General features: G+C 51.2%; 1 protein-coding gene across 1 annotated transcript; it reads right to left on the bottom strand.

Annotated features, from left to right (window-relative positions):
• Positions 1-8,811: 8,811 nt before the first annotated feature.
• LOC141476359 (olfactory receptor 14J1-like) lies at positions 8,812-9,747 on the bottom strand. The gene has a single exon (XM_074165032.1). The coding sequence runs from the start codon at positions 9,745-9,747 to the stop codon at positions 8,812-8,814; it is 936 nt and encodes a 311-aa protein (XP_074021133.1).
• Between the last annotated feature and the right edge of the window lie 6,686 nt (positions 9,748-16,433).

Genomic DNA, 16,433 nt, shown 5'->3' with positions numbered 1-16,433 from the left:
TGTTTGTGTCTGAGCAGCAATAGTGCATGTCACACAACGCTCACTTCTGCACTGACGTTTCATAGCAAGTACTGCCTGCATTACATTCAGTAAAGCCAACAGCACTATTACAATTAAGTGACCGTAACAATAATCACAATCATTCTCCAAAGAGCCCACAGGTTTTTCACCCCCTAATTCCGTTGGTATCACTTTGGGATAATCACTAAGAGGCAAGGTAAACTTTCCCCAGCGAAAATCGAAAGTGTGATTAGCAACAGAATCCATCACATGATGCCCAAGATATGCAGGTAGCATAGCAATCCAACTGACCACATTATACATCTGGAGGCACATCCACACGAATACAGCACGCTTGACCCACCGCATCCAAACACAAAAAACAAATAAACCTTTCAATATATTCGGCCAGTTTAACACCACTGTGTCAATGAACTTCATACAAAGCTCTCTAAAAATACCATATACAATATTCTGTAGGTACAACATGGTGAAAGCTATCGGTTCTCCCTGAGCAAACTGGAATTCAAACTATTCAGGCAATCTTATCAAACCACAGTCGTCGTGCCCCACGTTGGGCACCAATGAATCTGTCGTGGTTTTGGCTGAATTTACCAAAACCGGACCGGCAGATGGCCCTTCCCCCCCCTTCCCCCCCCAAAAGAGGAGAGAGGAGGAGAAAGAGATAAGGAGATTCAGAAGTTTAGAATGAACTAAACTACTTTAATGAAAAAAATTAATATTAAAATAAAAATAAAGAAGAAAATAATGAAATAGATACAAAACCGCATCAAGCTCCCAGGATGACAGTCACGTCACCGGCAGGCACTGGGGAAGTCCCAGACTGGACTCAGTGACGAATGGGAACTGGATTCCAGCTCTGGAGTCAGGAACACACGGATCGGGATCAAAGGCAGATGAACAGACAGAGTCCTCTCTGGACGTCGGCCATCGCAGGAAGGGGGCTGACCCTTTGATCCCTCAGCTTTTATACTGAGCATGGGGCAGATGGGATGGAATACCCCAGTTGGTCAGGTTTGGGTCACCTGTCCTGTCCACTCCTCCCCACCGACGTGACCCCTCTACGTTTTTTCCGTTTCCGACCCTCTAAGGGGGCAAATAACAAAATTGGCTGACCTTGGTTGTTATAGCAATAAGTATAAGCAAGGGCCTCCCTGCATACCGTTCCTTGGCATAGAGCACAAACATTGGTCTTATCACTCTGAGAACGAGCAGTTTTCTCCACAATATGCCGTTAATTTCAGAGAGTTAGAGGAGGCCTAGCTAGGATGTAAAGTTACAGAACAGAAAATTGGTTCGGTTTTACTTCAAACCGGGACATGGAGGCAGTACGGTTACCAGCTAGAGTGGCCATCGTGCATTGCCGAGGACATCTGAGGGGGAACACTGACCAAGAAAGAGGTAAGAGCTTGGCTGACTAGGAGGCTAAACAGGCAGCAGAAAGGACCCAGAAAGAACCAATTTCAGCTTTAATTCCAGACAGTAGAAATAAAGACCTGGTCAACCAGGAGGGCACTGAATATTCTAGACCAGACCAGGAGCTCATCCAAGAACTAGGAGGACAAGTTCCCTCCAGGGGATGGGCTCATTTGAGTGACGGTAGGATTATCATTCCTGCCAAACTAGTGTGGGGACTTGTTAGAGAAGAACACGATAAGACACGTTGGGGAGCAGATTCGTTATATAAATTTTTGAGTCAGAAATGGATAGGACAGAATTTATATACCACTGTTCGACAAGTGACTCAGCAGTGTGAAATGTGTTCAAGAAACAACCCCAACACAGGTAATCGAGTACAGTTAGGAACTATTGGGAAAGGAAACACACCAGGAGGCCATTGGCAAATCGATTTTTCCGAACTCCCAAGAAAAGGGGGGTACAAGCACTTATTGGTACTTACAGACACCTTTTCTGGATGGCCAGAGGCTTTTCCCTGTAGAACAAGCAAGGCGAGAGAAGTGACTAAAGTGCTATTGAACGAGGTAATACCTCGATTCGGGGTAGCTACAGTCGTCTCATCAGATAGAGGTACTCACTTCTGTGCACAAGTAGTGCAACAAGTTAGTAAACGATTGGGAATTGATTTGACACACCCCATATAGGCCACAGGCCAGCGGGCAAGTAGAAAAAATGAATCACGCGATAAAACAGCAGATAGCCAAAATATGTCAGGAAGCGAATTTGTATTGGTATCAGGCATTACCCATAGCTCTGCTCAGACTACGTGTAAAGCCAAGAGCTAAAGAGAACCTAAGCTGTTTTGAAATATTATGTGGGAGATTGTACCAGACAGAATATAAAGGAGAAGATTTCAACCAGTTGGGAAATTCCTATTTAGAAAAATGTTATTTCTTTGGGAAAACAATTACAGAATCACAGAATCTTCTTGGTTGGAAGGGACCTTTGAGATCATCAAAAAAACAAAAAAAAACAAAAAAACAAACCCCACAACAAAAAAACCAACAACAACAAAACCCACAACAAAACAAAATAAAAACCAAACAAACAGAAAAAGCCAAACACCAAAACAAAAACAAAAACCACACAAACCAAACACCCACAACCACACAGCACACCCATCCACAAACAGACGGAATCCAACAATCTCGGGCACTAGAGCATGCCCTGAAGTGCCATGTCTACACGTTCCTTAAATCCCTCCAGGGATGGTGACTCCACCACCTCCTTGGGCAGGCTGTTCCAGTGCCTGACCACTCTCTCAGTAAAGTAATTCTTCCCAATATCTAATCTAAACCTCCCCTGCCACAACTTCAGACCATTTCCTCTGGTCCTGTCATTATTCCCTTGGGAGAAGAGGCCAACACCCACCTCTCTACACCCTCCTTTCAGGGAGTTGTAGAGGGCAATGAGGTCTCCCCTCAGCCTCCTCTTCTCCAAACTAAACATGCCCAGTTCCCTCAGCCTCTCCTTGTATGACTTGTTCTCCAGACCCCTCACCAGCTTGGTGGCTCTCCTCTGGACACGCTCCAGCAGCTCAATGTCCTTCCTGTAGTGAGGGGCCCAGAACTGAACACAGCCCTCGAGGTGAGGCCTCACCAGGGCCCAGTACAGAGGCACCATCACTGCCCTGCTCCTGCTGGCCACGCTATTCCTGATACAGGCCAGGATGCCGTTGGCTTTCTTGGCCACCTGGGCACACTGCTGGCTCATGTTAAGCCGACTGTCCACCAAAACCCCCAGGTCCTTTTCTGCTGGGCAGCTTTCCAGCCACTCTTCCCCAAGCCCGTAGCGTTGCCTGGGGTTGTTGTGACCGAAATGCAGGACCCGGCACTTGGCCTTATTCAACCTCATCCCATTGGCCTTGGCCCAATGATCCAACCTGTCCAGGTCCCTCTGTAGAGCCTGCCGACCCTCAAGCAGATCAACACTCCCGCCTGGTTTGCTGTCATCTGCAAACTTACTGAGGGTGCACTCAATCCCCTTATCCAGATCATCAATAAAGATATTAAACAAGACTGGCCCCAAAACTGAGCCCTGAGGGACAACACTGGTGACCGGCCGCCAACTGGATTTCACCCCATTTATTACAACTCTCTGGGCACAGCCATCCAGCCAGTTTTTTACCCAGTGAAGAGGACACTTGTCTATGCCATGATTCACCAGCTTCTCCAGGAGAACGCTGTGGGGGACGGTGTCAAAGGCCTTACCAAAGTCCAGGTAGACAACGTCCACAGCCTTCCCCGCATGGAGAAGGCGGGTCCCACGGTCATAGAAAGAGACCAAGTTGGTTAAGCAGGACCTCCCTTTCATAAACCCATGCTGGCTGGCCCTGATCGCTCGGCTGCCCTGCACTTGCCATGAGAGCTCACTCAAGATGATCCTCTCCATGATCTTTCCCCGTACCAAGGTCAGACTGACAGGCCTATAGTTTCCCGGATCCTCCTTCTGGCCCTTCTTGTAGATGGGCGTCACATTGGCCACCAGTCATCTGGTACCTGTCCTGTTGACCAGGATTGTTGATAGATAATGGAGAGAGGCTTGGTGAGCTCTCCCACCAGCTCCCTGAGTACCCTTGGGTGAATCCCGTCCGGCCCCATGGACTTATGCGTGTCCAGGTGCATAAGCAAATCATTAACTACTTCCTCCTGGATTACGGGGGGGTTGTTCTGCTCTCCATCCTTATCTTCCAGCCCAGGAGGCTGTACACGCTGGGGGTAGCTGGTCCGACTGTTGAAGACGGAGGTAATTAAGGCATTAAGTACCTTAGACTTTTCCTCATCCTTGGTCACTATCTTACCGCCCCCATCTAATAAAGGATGGAGCGTCTCCTTAGTCCTCCTTTTCTTGCTAATGTCTTTGTAAAAACTCTTTTTATTGTGCTTAACGTCCAAACAGTCCTGGTTGTTTATGCTCACACGACTGATTTCTGACCAGAAAGGTGCACGGTGTTATTTTATATTTTTTATTTATTTTTTACATTTGAAAAAAATATACCAGCGCATGTTCATCATCTGAATCATCGGAGCACGTTTAAGAAATGGCCGAGTTTCCCACCATGACAGAATTTCCTGGGAGTGTACTAATGGCAGAAGAAATACTGATCTTCCCCTGTATTTGTATTACCACTACTCTGTTAATTACTTCATCGACCTCGTTACTCAGGTGTTTCCACCTCTCCTGGTTCAATGGCCATGTCTAAGGACATCTTTTCAGCAGACTACCTGGATGCCTGCCCTTCCCATTGCTCTCGGGTTTCTCCTCCGCTTGCTCTTTGGCCAGTCAGATGCCTCTCCACTCTCTGCTTTCTGCTTTGAGGTTCAGGGAGTTAGAAACCTGCCCCATCGTTCAGAAGTCTCTTTAACTCTTTAGTCAACACCTTCCTTGTGTTTATATCTATCCTTTCTTACCTCTCTGTCTAAAAATGTTCTTGTCTGGAAACCCCTTGTGAAAGCTGGACGACAGGAGATGCTGCTTAGACTTTGCCTACATGTGAGGAGAGAGTTCTATAGTTTATTAAATTACATCAAGTTTAACTTTTCTTTGTCGGCAACGAAGAGAAACCTTTCTGTGCCGTTGTGCAGCCCGGTCTCTAAGGAAAGCAGGTGGGAGCTGGTGGAAGGGAGCTGTACCATCCAGCTGCAGAGTGCGGTGGAGAAGTCTGATGCGAGGAAAAGGGATGCAAGTGCGAAGTGGCCGAGGAGGGAACTGGTGGGCTTGAGGAGGTGAGGAGTGAAGTTGTCCATACAGTGTTGGACCTAAAGGGACTGCTTCTCCTGCCTGTACAGGTGTCTCCAGGAGACCTGCTGGATCAATACCCGTTGGAGAATGCTGTTCTCACTTCTTCTATAAAGTAGAACAAGATAGAAAATACCCTTGAAAGAAAGAATCCTCCTTTATGAGATCTTCACGTAAAGCTTCATATTAGGTACCCAACTGAAACCTCTCCAATTAGTTGTACAAGTCCTAAGGCCTTAAAGAAAATTACGACAGAGATACAGCTCATTAGGGCTTTCTGTGTCTTAATGAGCCCCATGGCATATTTGGTGCTGAGTCCATGAACCTCAGATGCCAAGCGGAGATTGAAGAAACCTCTCAAGAAATCAAAGTCAGAAGCAAACCCCAAAGTACCTTGAAGTATAAACGGGCCCCTGTGAGGGCCATTCCTGACAAAGCCTCCCCAGGGACTCGTTAGAGCAGATCACAGGAGGCCATGATGGCAGGAAGGCAAAGGTGCTGTGCAGGCAGCTCAGGTGCTGAGAAACCCCTGGCTTTGTTTGATGAAGCAGAAAGGCCAAGCCCTGACCCCCAGACCCTGGGAAGGCAGATCCTGACCCTTTTGTGTGGGTTAAGGTTCTTCCTGGGGACATGGGGAGTGCAATGCCAAAGACAGGACACTGGTACGACACCTCCCGGCCTCCCTGGGAGGGTTGCAAGGAGGCAACGATGCCCCGTTGCCATGAGGATGATGTGTGTCTTCTTAGGCCTTTGTGGCCGGGCCATCGGCCATAGCCAAGGAGGCAAAGACCTGGGTTCTGCCAGGGCCTTTCAGCCCTGACAGCGCCCCTGGCCATCTGCACCACAGGCTGTCCTACACTGTCCCATGCCTGTGCCTGTTTCCCTGCAGGCTGCAGACACCCAATGTACTTCCCCGTCTTGTTCTCACGCCAGCATGTCCCTATCTGTACCGGTGTCTCTCCTTCCTCACCAGATGTTCTTTGAAACACAAAGCCATGGGCTGGTCCAGACTCCCTCTCAGGGACTTTTTGCATCACAGCACATTTTGACATTTCTTCATCTCAGAATGACATTTCTTCATCCTCTGGTGCACTTTGGACGTCCAAAGCTGCAGTTTCTGATGATTTTCCTTTGCCATCCTATTTCCCACTGTCAAAAATGGTGCCATCATCTTAAAAAGAAATGTTCAAACTGTCTTGAGCTACTGCTATTCTTCCCTCAGCCTCCACTTCACTGGGCTAAGTAGCCCAGGTCTCTCAGCCCCTCCACACATGGCCCATAGCCCCATCCTGGCAGATGTGACCATTCCTTCCAGTTCCTCCAGAACAGGGAGTCAACCTCCCTGGGGCACACCGCTCCTGACGTGGCCGCCCTCCTGCTGAGTCAGGATGGACAAGCACTCCCCATTGCCTGGTGGCCATTCTCCTCCCCACGTGCTCATGGCCATATTCCTGTTGAGCCCCACTGGCTGCTCTGGCCGACCTTGGGATGCCCAAACCCTTCTCCTTGAGGTTGCTCCTCAACCAGTCCTGTCCGAGCTTGCCTTGATGTACGGATGTTGTGGTATAACCTTGGTAGACAGCTCAGTCCCACACAGCCACTCACTCACTTATGACGTCATATGGTATGGAATATGCTCATTTAGGTCAGCTGTCCCAGCGATGTCCCCTCCGCACTTCTCGTGTACCCCCTGCCTACTTTTTTGCTGGGGCAGCATCAGAAGCCCAAACGGCCTTGATGCTGTGCAAGCTCCGCTCAGCAGAAACTACCACGTGGATGTGTTACCAGGTGGGTAACACACGGGGTGACTCCACACTGCCTTGGGTGCCTGGAACCATCGCAGGACCAGGGGGAGAGCCCTGTCTGGCTGGGCACTGGGGCTGATACAAGGTGATGGGGTCTGGAAGGAGGTTGCTGGCACAGTTTCCCCTGTCTGTCCAAGCAGCAACAAGCCAGGCTGGATCTTTGGAGTGAGGGACTCTTCCTGAGGGCTCCCATGGGCATGGGGATGGTCTACAGTTTCCCAAGTCTCTGTATGCTGCCTTTTCTGGTGGGGGACCACAGAGGCTGCCAGCCTTGCAGAGGACCCAGGAGAGGTCTTCCTGTGGTCACAGCTGGACCCCAGTCCTCCAGCTCAGCCCCTGCTGAGGAGCCTTGTCTAGGGGTGACTTTTGAGGTAAGTGCTGACACCCAGGGTGGGGAAGGTTGCCTGGAGAACATGTTCTGGGCACAAGGACTGAAGGATGGCAGCAAAGTGATGTGGCTTCCTTCAGTGCAAGCCCTGATACAGGGCCCCAGCCTTCCTTTCCATGACACCCTTCAGGAGGGATGATGGCACCAAGAGATGGCAAGTGGTGGACACCAATCCTTCTCCAGCCACTTCCCAGGCCTGATGGAGCACCAGCACAGCAAGGACTCTGCACCGTGAGCGTCCTTTAGGGTACCCAAACTCTGGGTATTGTCTTGGAGTAGCTGAACACCTTCATTTTTCTCTCCAAGGCTATTTCTAGCCGTGGTCGGTTCCTCTGATCTCTCCCCACCCCTCCTCTGGTCCAGCCTGGTGGCGCTGTGCTCCTCACAGGGCCCCACGCTGGCAGTGATGCTCCACAGAGCAAGTGGGCTGTGGGCCCTTGGAGTGACTCCACACTGGCTGTGCTGGTCAGGGAGGGAAGCAGAATCAGCTGGAGGGGCCACACTGCCACTGAGCTCCTTCCCAGGGGTCTACAGCTGTGGAATGGGCTCAGAGCTTTTTTCATGACTCAGGATGTTTTCCCACGTGCACATTGACCCATCCATGGGCTTTTACTGAAGGACACACGAATCACTCTCCAGTCTCCTTTTGGAGGGTCCCACCGGCCTCCCCTGGGATGGCGGAGCCCTTGTTTGCTTGTGGATACCGTTACGGTTTGAGAAAACCCATAACAATTTATGGTCATTTAGACAATTATTCTCTCACACAATGACCCCTCCCCACCGGGAAAGGGGAATCGATTTAATAAGGGGAATCAATTTAATTGATTAAATAAATTTAATATTTTAAAAAGGAATAGATTTAATAGGATAAGACTAAATAATTGACAATAATACTAAAGAACCAGTATCAATCCCGATTGATATCAATCCCGATTGAATTTTCCCCAGCACTGTAAGAGAAGTTACCCCTGTGACACTCAACCCAGGACAGATACGTAAAATTAGTGACACCTGGGTCCAGCCCTCTCTCCCCAGAATGTCTCCCAGTGCCCTCTCCTCATAAACCCTCCGAGAACCAAGCTCAGCAGCAGCCATGGCGAGTGCAGTTCCTGGAGCCTGCTCCTGCCTTCAGCAGGAAGAAGAGCCCAGGCTTCAGGAGCTGCCCTTGGGAGAGCTGCCCTTTGATTACAGAGATGCTCCTCAGGAAGCCAGCTCTGACACCGTGAGGGCACATTTACCAAAGGCCTCTGTATTGTTCAGCACAGTAGGATCATGTTTCTGGAGATGTGGAGCAAATACAGACATTCCTGTATGAACATGATCATCACAGAGGAAAAACAAATGAAGCACAAACCACCCTGAGAAAAGCTAAGAAGAGTCTGTGAGGAGAGATGGGCAGCTCTACTGCTGCTGGAGGTGAACCCATTGAATGAGTTTCTTCAATGCTTCTTTGAGCTCCTGGTTCCTCATGCTGTAGATGAGGGGGTTCACAGCTGGAGGCACCAGTGAGTACACAACAGTCACCATCAGATCCAGGGATGGGGAAGAAATGGAGGGGGGCTTCAGGTTGGCAAAGAAGCCAGTGCTGAGAAACAGGGAGACCACGGCCAGGTGAGGGAGGCATGTGGAAAAGGCTTTGTGCCGTCCCTGCTCAGAGGGGATCCTCAGCACAGCCCTGAAGATCTGCACATAGGACACCACGATGGAAATGAAACAACCAAATGCTAAACAGGCACTGACCACAAGAAGCCCAACTTCCCTGAGGTAGGAGTGTGAGCAGGAGAGCTTGAGGATCTGGGGAACTTCACAGAAGAACTGGTCCAGGACATTGCCCTGGCAGAGGGGTAGGGAAAATGTATTGGCCGTGTGCAGGAGAGCATTGAGAAACCCACTGCCCCAGGCAGCTGCTGCCATGTGGACACAAGCTCTGCTGCCCAGGAGGGTCCCGTAGTGCAGGGGTTGGCAGATGGCAACGTAGCGGTCGTAGGCCATGACAGTGAGAAGACAATACTCTGCACCAATGAAAAAGAAAACAAAGAAGACCTGGGCAGCGCATCCCCAGTAGGAGATGGCCCTGGTATCCCACAGGGAATTGGCCATGGATTTAGGGACAGTGGTAGAGATGGATCCCAGGTCAAGAACGGAGAGGTTGAGGAGGAAGAAGTACATGGGGGTGTGGAGGCGGTGGTCACAGGCGATGGTGGTGATGATGAGTGTGTTTCCCAGGAGGGCAGCCAGGTATATGCCCAGGAAGAGCCCGAAGTGCAAGAGCTGCAGCTCCCGTGTGTCTGCAAATGCCAGGAGGAGGAACATGGTGATGGAGCTGCTGTTGGACATTTGCTACCACTGGCTGTGGTTATCTGTTGAGAAGGAAAAGGCAGTACAAAGTTCACCCTGACTTCTCTGAGCAAAACTTCTTGCATGTCTCATTGCAACCCCCCACTCAGGCTCTCTCTTTTCAGGAAGAACTCTCTGCAGCTCCTTCACTTGAGCTCCAGCTTTTGCTGGATGAGGGTGCCATTGGGAGCAGGGACTCTGGAACGGGAAACTGAGGACTCCTTCTGGCTGTGCCGCAGGGTGATCTCAAATTAAATGTACTTGTGAGACATCAAAGAACTTTTTGTCTCTGTTCCCTGCAATTTTCCCAGCTGCAGAACTGAGCTGAGGGGATTTTGTTTTGTTTAATGTGTTCTAGATTCACCTGCCACGTTTAGGAGTGGGTTTGGATGCTTGAAATCCCTCACATTTCTAATGCACTCCAAGTGAAATCCTGTGGGTCCCGAGCAGCAAAGGGACTGTCCCTTAGTGCAGAGAGAGGAGAGCTGCTCTGCCCATCGATCCTGTTCTCAGCTGCCCTGTGTTGGCAGCTTGGACCTGGAGGAGGGTCACACTCCGATGTCCCCCTAAAAAGAAAGAGGACGCTGCAGAGAGCAGAGGAATCCAGGTTCAAAGAGCAGATTCACAGACTCCTCGCCCTTTCTCATCTCTCCCCTCCCAGACTGGGACACAGAGGGATCACTGCAGTGGCCCATCTAACGCTGCCCAGCAGCATTTCCATGGCCTCAGCACCCAGATGTCTTCTCCATGGGCATCCTGGGCAGCACAGAGATACTCTGGGAGAGCTGTGCCCTTCTGGAGGGCACCCTGCAGCCCCACAGGACACCCCAGGGAAAAAGCTGAATGTCCTGAGCTGGCCTGGAGGAGACTTGGGCACATTTCTCCCCTAGACACGTCTGTAGAGCAGGACCCAAAGGATGGGAGTCTGAACAGGAGCTGAATCTGCCACCCCCGACCCCCACCCCCAGCACTGACTCAGGAAAGCCAATGGTGAGAACCAGGGCAGCACAGGCAGGAGGGGAAGGCAGTGAAATGCCACAATGCTCCTGGCCAAGGGAGGAGGGACACACAAACAAGATGGAAATCAGGGGTTTGCCCTTTCCTGGGCTCTGGCTGCTGCAGGGGTGATGCGCAGCCAAGACCCCATGGGCCTGAGGACAGAGGCTCTGCCTGGGCTGGGAAAGGAGACCAGGGAGGAGCTGCTCAGGGGAAGGTGTCTGTGCTGCAGGGACAGCAGGGAGGTGCCCACATCCCCTTCCCCAGCCTTTCTGGCAGCAGCTCCCTCTCACTCCCTGCCCATGTCTCTGCTGCCAGGAGCCGTCTCCCTGTCCCCAGCTCAACTCCTGCCAGTGCTCACAAACCCCATCCCACCCGCTGGGTGCCCACCTCTGCCTGCAAACACCTCCCAGGGGCATCTCTGCGTGTGCAGGGGCTAAAGAGCAGATCACACAAAACCTGATGCGGCTGCAAAGGGGAAGATGCTGCTGAGTGAATGTGCTTCCTGAGAAGTCCTCTTAGAAATGTCACGAGGAAGAGCTTAACCTGTGAGAAGCCCTGACCCATGCAGCACTCTCTTGACAGCAGAGGCACCGTGCCCTCACCTGCTCGTCCCTACCCTACCGTTGTGGTGGTCACTCCTTCCAACCACAGCTTCTCCCCACACTCCCCGGGCAGGCTACAGCTGACCCTGGCAGCAGCAGAATCCCTTTCCAGCACACAGTGCCCTGGGGTGTAGGGTCCCCGCTCTGATGGACAGCCCTGGGCAGCCCTGTTTGCACACCCAGCTTCACGCCTCTGATGCCCAAGGCCTTCTCTGAAGCATGTCCTCCTCCTCCACACCAGAAAACCCAGCAGAACCTTCCTGACAGGTCCTATCGGTCGTGGCATGTGCCAGGTCTAGGAGACGCTTCCAGGAACTCAGCTGCATTGCCCTGCAGCCAGAGACTTACCGTGTCAAAGCCTGGGAAGATTTCTCCCCCTGGTGAGCTCTCACTCACCACCCCAGACTGCCTTTACCTCTCTCTCACATCTCTTGTCTCCCCTCGGTGCCTGCAGGCAGTGCCCTCAGCCCTGCTGCGCTTGGCAGAGGAGCTGCTCCTGGGCAGAGCTGTCTCTCTGCCGCGCTGCCCCATGGCCAGGAGCTCCCTCCATCCCAGGAGCCCGGCCCAGCTTAGCAGCAGAGCAACAGCCCAAGGCATCGCTTCCTCTGGCCCCTCTGGGCTCCCTCACAGATGTCCCTGGGGCTCCAGGGCAACTGACTCGGAAACCAACTGAAGTCATTAATGATGTTTGTTCCTTCCGCTGGGGAGAGACACTTCTTTCCAGCAGTGGCATTTCCCCTCTCAGAGACAGAGTTAGGTCCAAGAATGACCTCTTCTTGAGGTCACTGTGAGACAGGACACCCAGGCAGTGAAAGGGAGGAATCTCCTCTACCTCCTGTACCCATGCAAACCACAGGTGGCATTTGAGGTGCCAGAGGTGGTCCAAGACACTTGCAGATAACTGATGGAAACATTCAGAAGGACTGGGCAGCACCTGGGCTCATCTCCTCCTCCTCACCACCTCCTCCCTCAGAGGCTGGTGGAGCATGCCTTTGGCCAGCTGAAGTGACAGCAGATGTCCCCATCTAGGGCCATGAAGCTGATCCTGCTCATTGTGTCCAGGGCAGCCCATAGAGCTATTCCTCTGAGAGAACGGAGTCATTGCCATCAGGAGAGCTAAGTCTCCCTCTTCTCCACCAGCTGCATTTACCAGCTCTCCAGGGGCAGTGAGGGCAGGTTTCTCAGAGACACCCCTCCAAGGCCTCACCTAACTCAGGGCAGCTGCTCAATTTGGAGGTTGACTCCATCCTGTGGTGCTGCCTGAGGTGCCAGGGCTCTCCAGCACAGCAGCACGCAGCCAGCAGGGACAGCACAGGACTTGCAGGAACACCGTCCCCATTCAGAGCAGGCCACATCATCACATTAAAGCAACCGCAGGGGGTCAAGTCCTGTCCCTTCCCCATCCAGTAGATGCTGGCAGTGCTGCTCCCACATCCTTTAGTCATCCCTTTGATGATGCAATCAAGGAACAGAGCAATGGTTTTACAGTGTTGGATCATAGGTTGTCGTAGCCAAGGACATTTTCAAGAGCACCTTGTCCTTCCTGGAGATCAGCTTCACTTGCACCACAGGCCCTCCAGGGCTGCAGAGACACCACAGGCAGCAAAGCCCTCTCCTACCAGGGCCGCGCAGCTCCAGCCCTGCGTCTCTCTGGTCCGAAGGGTTTGCTCTCCTCAGGGACATTTCATTTCCTCTTTACAGGTGTGGCTACTGCTGAATTTTGTCAGAGAAGGTGCAGATGTGTCTGAGGTCCTCTTTGTCCTCTTTGTCTTCAGCCATAAGGTCTCCCAGGCCTGTGTTCCTTGAAGCAGGACTCTGGAGGAGAACAACCAGCAGTGGATGTGGGGCAAGTCAGGGGTTACTTGAGCAAGCTCAGACATGAAGTGGTGGGGCAGGATCGAAGGGTTCTGACAACTTGGGAATCAAATAGAATAGAATAGAATAGAATAGAATAGAATAGAATAGAACAGAATATTTCAATTGGAAGGACCTACATCAATCATCTAGTCCAACTGCCCGGCCAATTCAGGGCTGGTCAAAAGTTAAAGCGTGTATTTAAAGGCATTTCCAAATGCCTCTTAATCACTGCCAGGCTTGGGGTATCAACCACTTCTCTGGGAAGCCTGTTCCAGTGTTTGACCACCCTCTCGGTAAAGGAAAGCTTCTGGATGTCCACTCTAAACCTCCCCTGCTCCAGCTTTGAACCATTCCCACGCGTCCTATCCTTGGTTCCCAGGGAGAAGAGACCAGCACCTCCCTCTCCACTTCCCCACCTCAGGGGACTGTAGAGAACAAGGAGGTCATCCTTCTGCCTCCTTTTGCCCAAACTAGACAAGCCCAAAGTCCTCAGCCGATCCTCATCGTGCCTTCCAGCCCTTTCACCAGCTTTAATGCCCTCCTCTGGACGCTTTCAAAGACCTTCACACCCTTCTTAAATGGTGGGGCCTTGAACAGCACACGCTATTCAAGGTGAGGCCACACCAACACTGAATGCAGTGGGATAATCCCCTCTCTCGACCGGCTGGTTCTACTGTCTTTGATGCCCCCCAGCGTGCGGTTTGCCCTCTTGGCTGCCAGGGCTCCCTGCTGACTCCCAGGGACTCCTGCTGGGACTCCTGCTGCCAACCAGCACCCCAGATCCCTTTCTGCAGGGCAGCTCTCCAGCCACTCCTCTCCCAATTTATACTTGTGCCCAGCAATACTCCGTCCTAGGTGAAGGATCTGGCATTTGGACGTGTTAAATTTCATCACATCAATCATCGGCTAGTGCTCCAATCTATCTAGATCTCTCTGCAAGGCATCTTGTCCCACAAGAGGGTCAATAGCAACGCCCAGTTTGGGATCATCAGCAGACTTGCTCACGGTGCATTCAACTCCTGCGTCCAGATCGCTGATAAACTTATTGGATAGAACCAGCCCTAGAATTGAACCCTGAGGAGCACCACTGGTAGCCCTATTCACTGCAACCCTTTGAGCTCTGCCCTTCAGCCGCTTCTTCACCCAGTGCACCGTGAACCCAGAAGCTCGTCTAGAAGGATGCTGTGAGGGACAGTATCACAAGCCTTAGTAAAATCCAGAAAATCTACATCCACCGCTTTCCCTTCATCCAGTGGGCGGGTGACCTTATCATAGAAGGATATCAAATCAGTTAGGCAGGACTTTCCCTTTGTGAACCCATATTGACTGTTCTTTAAGTGCCTTTCAATAAGACCCAGTATAACCTTCTCCATAAATTTTTCCAGGAACTGAGCTTAGACTAACGGGTCTGTAGTTCCCTGGGTCTTCCCTCACACCCTCTGGGTAAATTGGAATAGCAATGGCTACGTCCCAGTCAGGGGGGACCTCTCCTGACTCCCAAAACATTTGGTAGGTGATCGACAGGGGTCCTGCCATCACATTCACCAGCTCCTTCAGTGCTCTGGGGTGAATCCCATCAGGCCCCGTGGACTTGTGAACATTAATCTGATCCAGTTGGTGCCTCATGATTTCAGTGTCCACAAATGGACAGTCTCTGTTCCCACAGCCGAGCTCCTCCGACTCAGGGGAGCGGGCAGCCCAAGCTCTAGCTGCATTATTAAAGGCTGAGGCCAAAAAAGCATGGCATGCCTCTGCTTTCTCTTCATCCCTGTTAGTCAGATGACCATCTTCAACAAGTATTGGTCCAATGCTTTCTTTTGACCTCCCCTTGCTAGTAGCATACTTTAAAAAGCCCTTCTTGTTTTCTGAGACAACACTGGCCAGTTTCAACTCTAATTGAGCTTTGGCCTTTCCTGCCTTCTCCCTGCATATACGAACCACAGCTCTGTAATCTTCCTGCGAAGCCTGACCTTGCTTCCAGAGACTGAAGCATTTCTTTTCCTCCTGAACTTCACGAGGCGTTCCCTCTTCAGCCAAGCTGGTCTCCTGCCCAGCTTGCTGGAGTTACGGCAGAGTGGAATTGCTGGCTCCTCTGCTTCGAAAAGGTGGTTCCTGAAGACTGCCCAGCACTGCTGGGGAAGAGGGAAGGGTTTGTTCACCACAGGGGAGTGCAGAGAGAGCGATGTATGGGTAGCAATAGGTGTGTTAGAGGTAGGAAAAGATCTGAAATACCATGGGTGAGGTGGGGTCATGTTGAATTGAAGCAGGTTGATTCTTCAATTTGAGGCGGCAGCAGAAGGTACGTGTGCCGTTCCGTGCTGGGATATGGAGTGAGGATTCAAGCAAGTCTGGAGGCCAGGACATCTTGGGAGCTGGGGGAGCATTAGCAGGGCCTTGGAAGAAGCTGGATCAGTTGTGGAAACCTCACAGGCACCGGCAATTACTGACACACGAATCACTCTCCAGTCTCCTTTTGGAGGGTCCCACCGGCCTCCCCTGGGATGGCGGAGCCCTTGTTTGCTTGTGGATACCGTTACGGTTTGAGAAAACCCATAACAATTTATGGTCATTTAGACAATTATTCTCTCACACAATGACCCCTCCCCACCGGGAAAGGGGAATCGATTTAATAAGGGGAATCAATTTAATTGATTAAATAAATTTAATATTTTAAAAAGGAATAGATTTAATAGGATAAGACTAAATAATTGACAATAATACTAAAGAACCAGTATCAATCCCGATTGATATCAATCCCGATTGAATTTTCCCCAGCACTGTAAGAGAAGTTACCCCTGTGACACTCAACCCAGGACAGATACGTAAAATTAGTGACACCTGGGTCCAGCCCTCTCTCCCCAGAATGTCTCCCAGTGCCCTCTCCTCATAAACCCTCCGAGAACCAAGCTCAGCAGCAGCCATGGCGAGTGCAGTTCCTGGAGCCTGCTCCTGCCTTCAGCAGGAAGAAGAGCCCAGGCTTCAGGAGCTGCCCTTGGGAGAGATGCCCTCTGATTACAGAGATGCTCCTCAGGAAGCCAGCTCTGACAGCATGATGGCACATTTACCAAAGGCCTCTGTATTGTTCAGCACAGTAGGATCATGTTTCTGGAGATGTGGAGCAAATACAGACATTCCTGTATGAACATGATCATCACAGAGGAAAAACAAATGAAGCACAAACCACCCTGAGAAAAGCTAAGAAGAGTCTGTGAGGAGAGATGGGCAGCT

Source organism: Numenius arquata, chromosome 30 (genome assembly GCF_964106895.1).
Source record: "Numenius arquata chromosome 30, bNumArq3.hap1.1, whole genome shotgun sequence".
Classification (NCBI taxonomy): Eukaryota; Metazoa; Chordata; class Aves; order Charadriiformes; family Scolopacidae; genus Numenius; species Numenius arquata.
Note: the sequence above shows the minus strand (reverse complement) of the source record. Positions and strands in the feature narration are given on the sequence as shown.

Coding starts and splice junctions, on each gene's coding strand:
- LOC141476359 (XM_074165032.1), bottom strand. CDS start 9,747: ATGTCCAACAGCAGCTCCATCACCATGTTCCTCCTCCTGGCATTTGCA.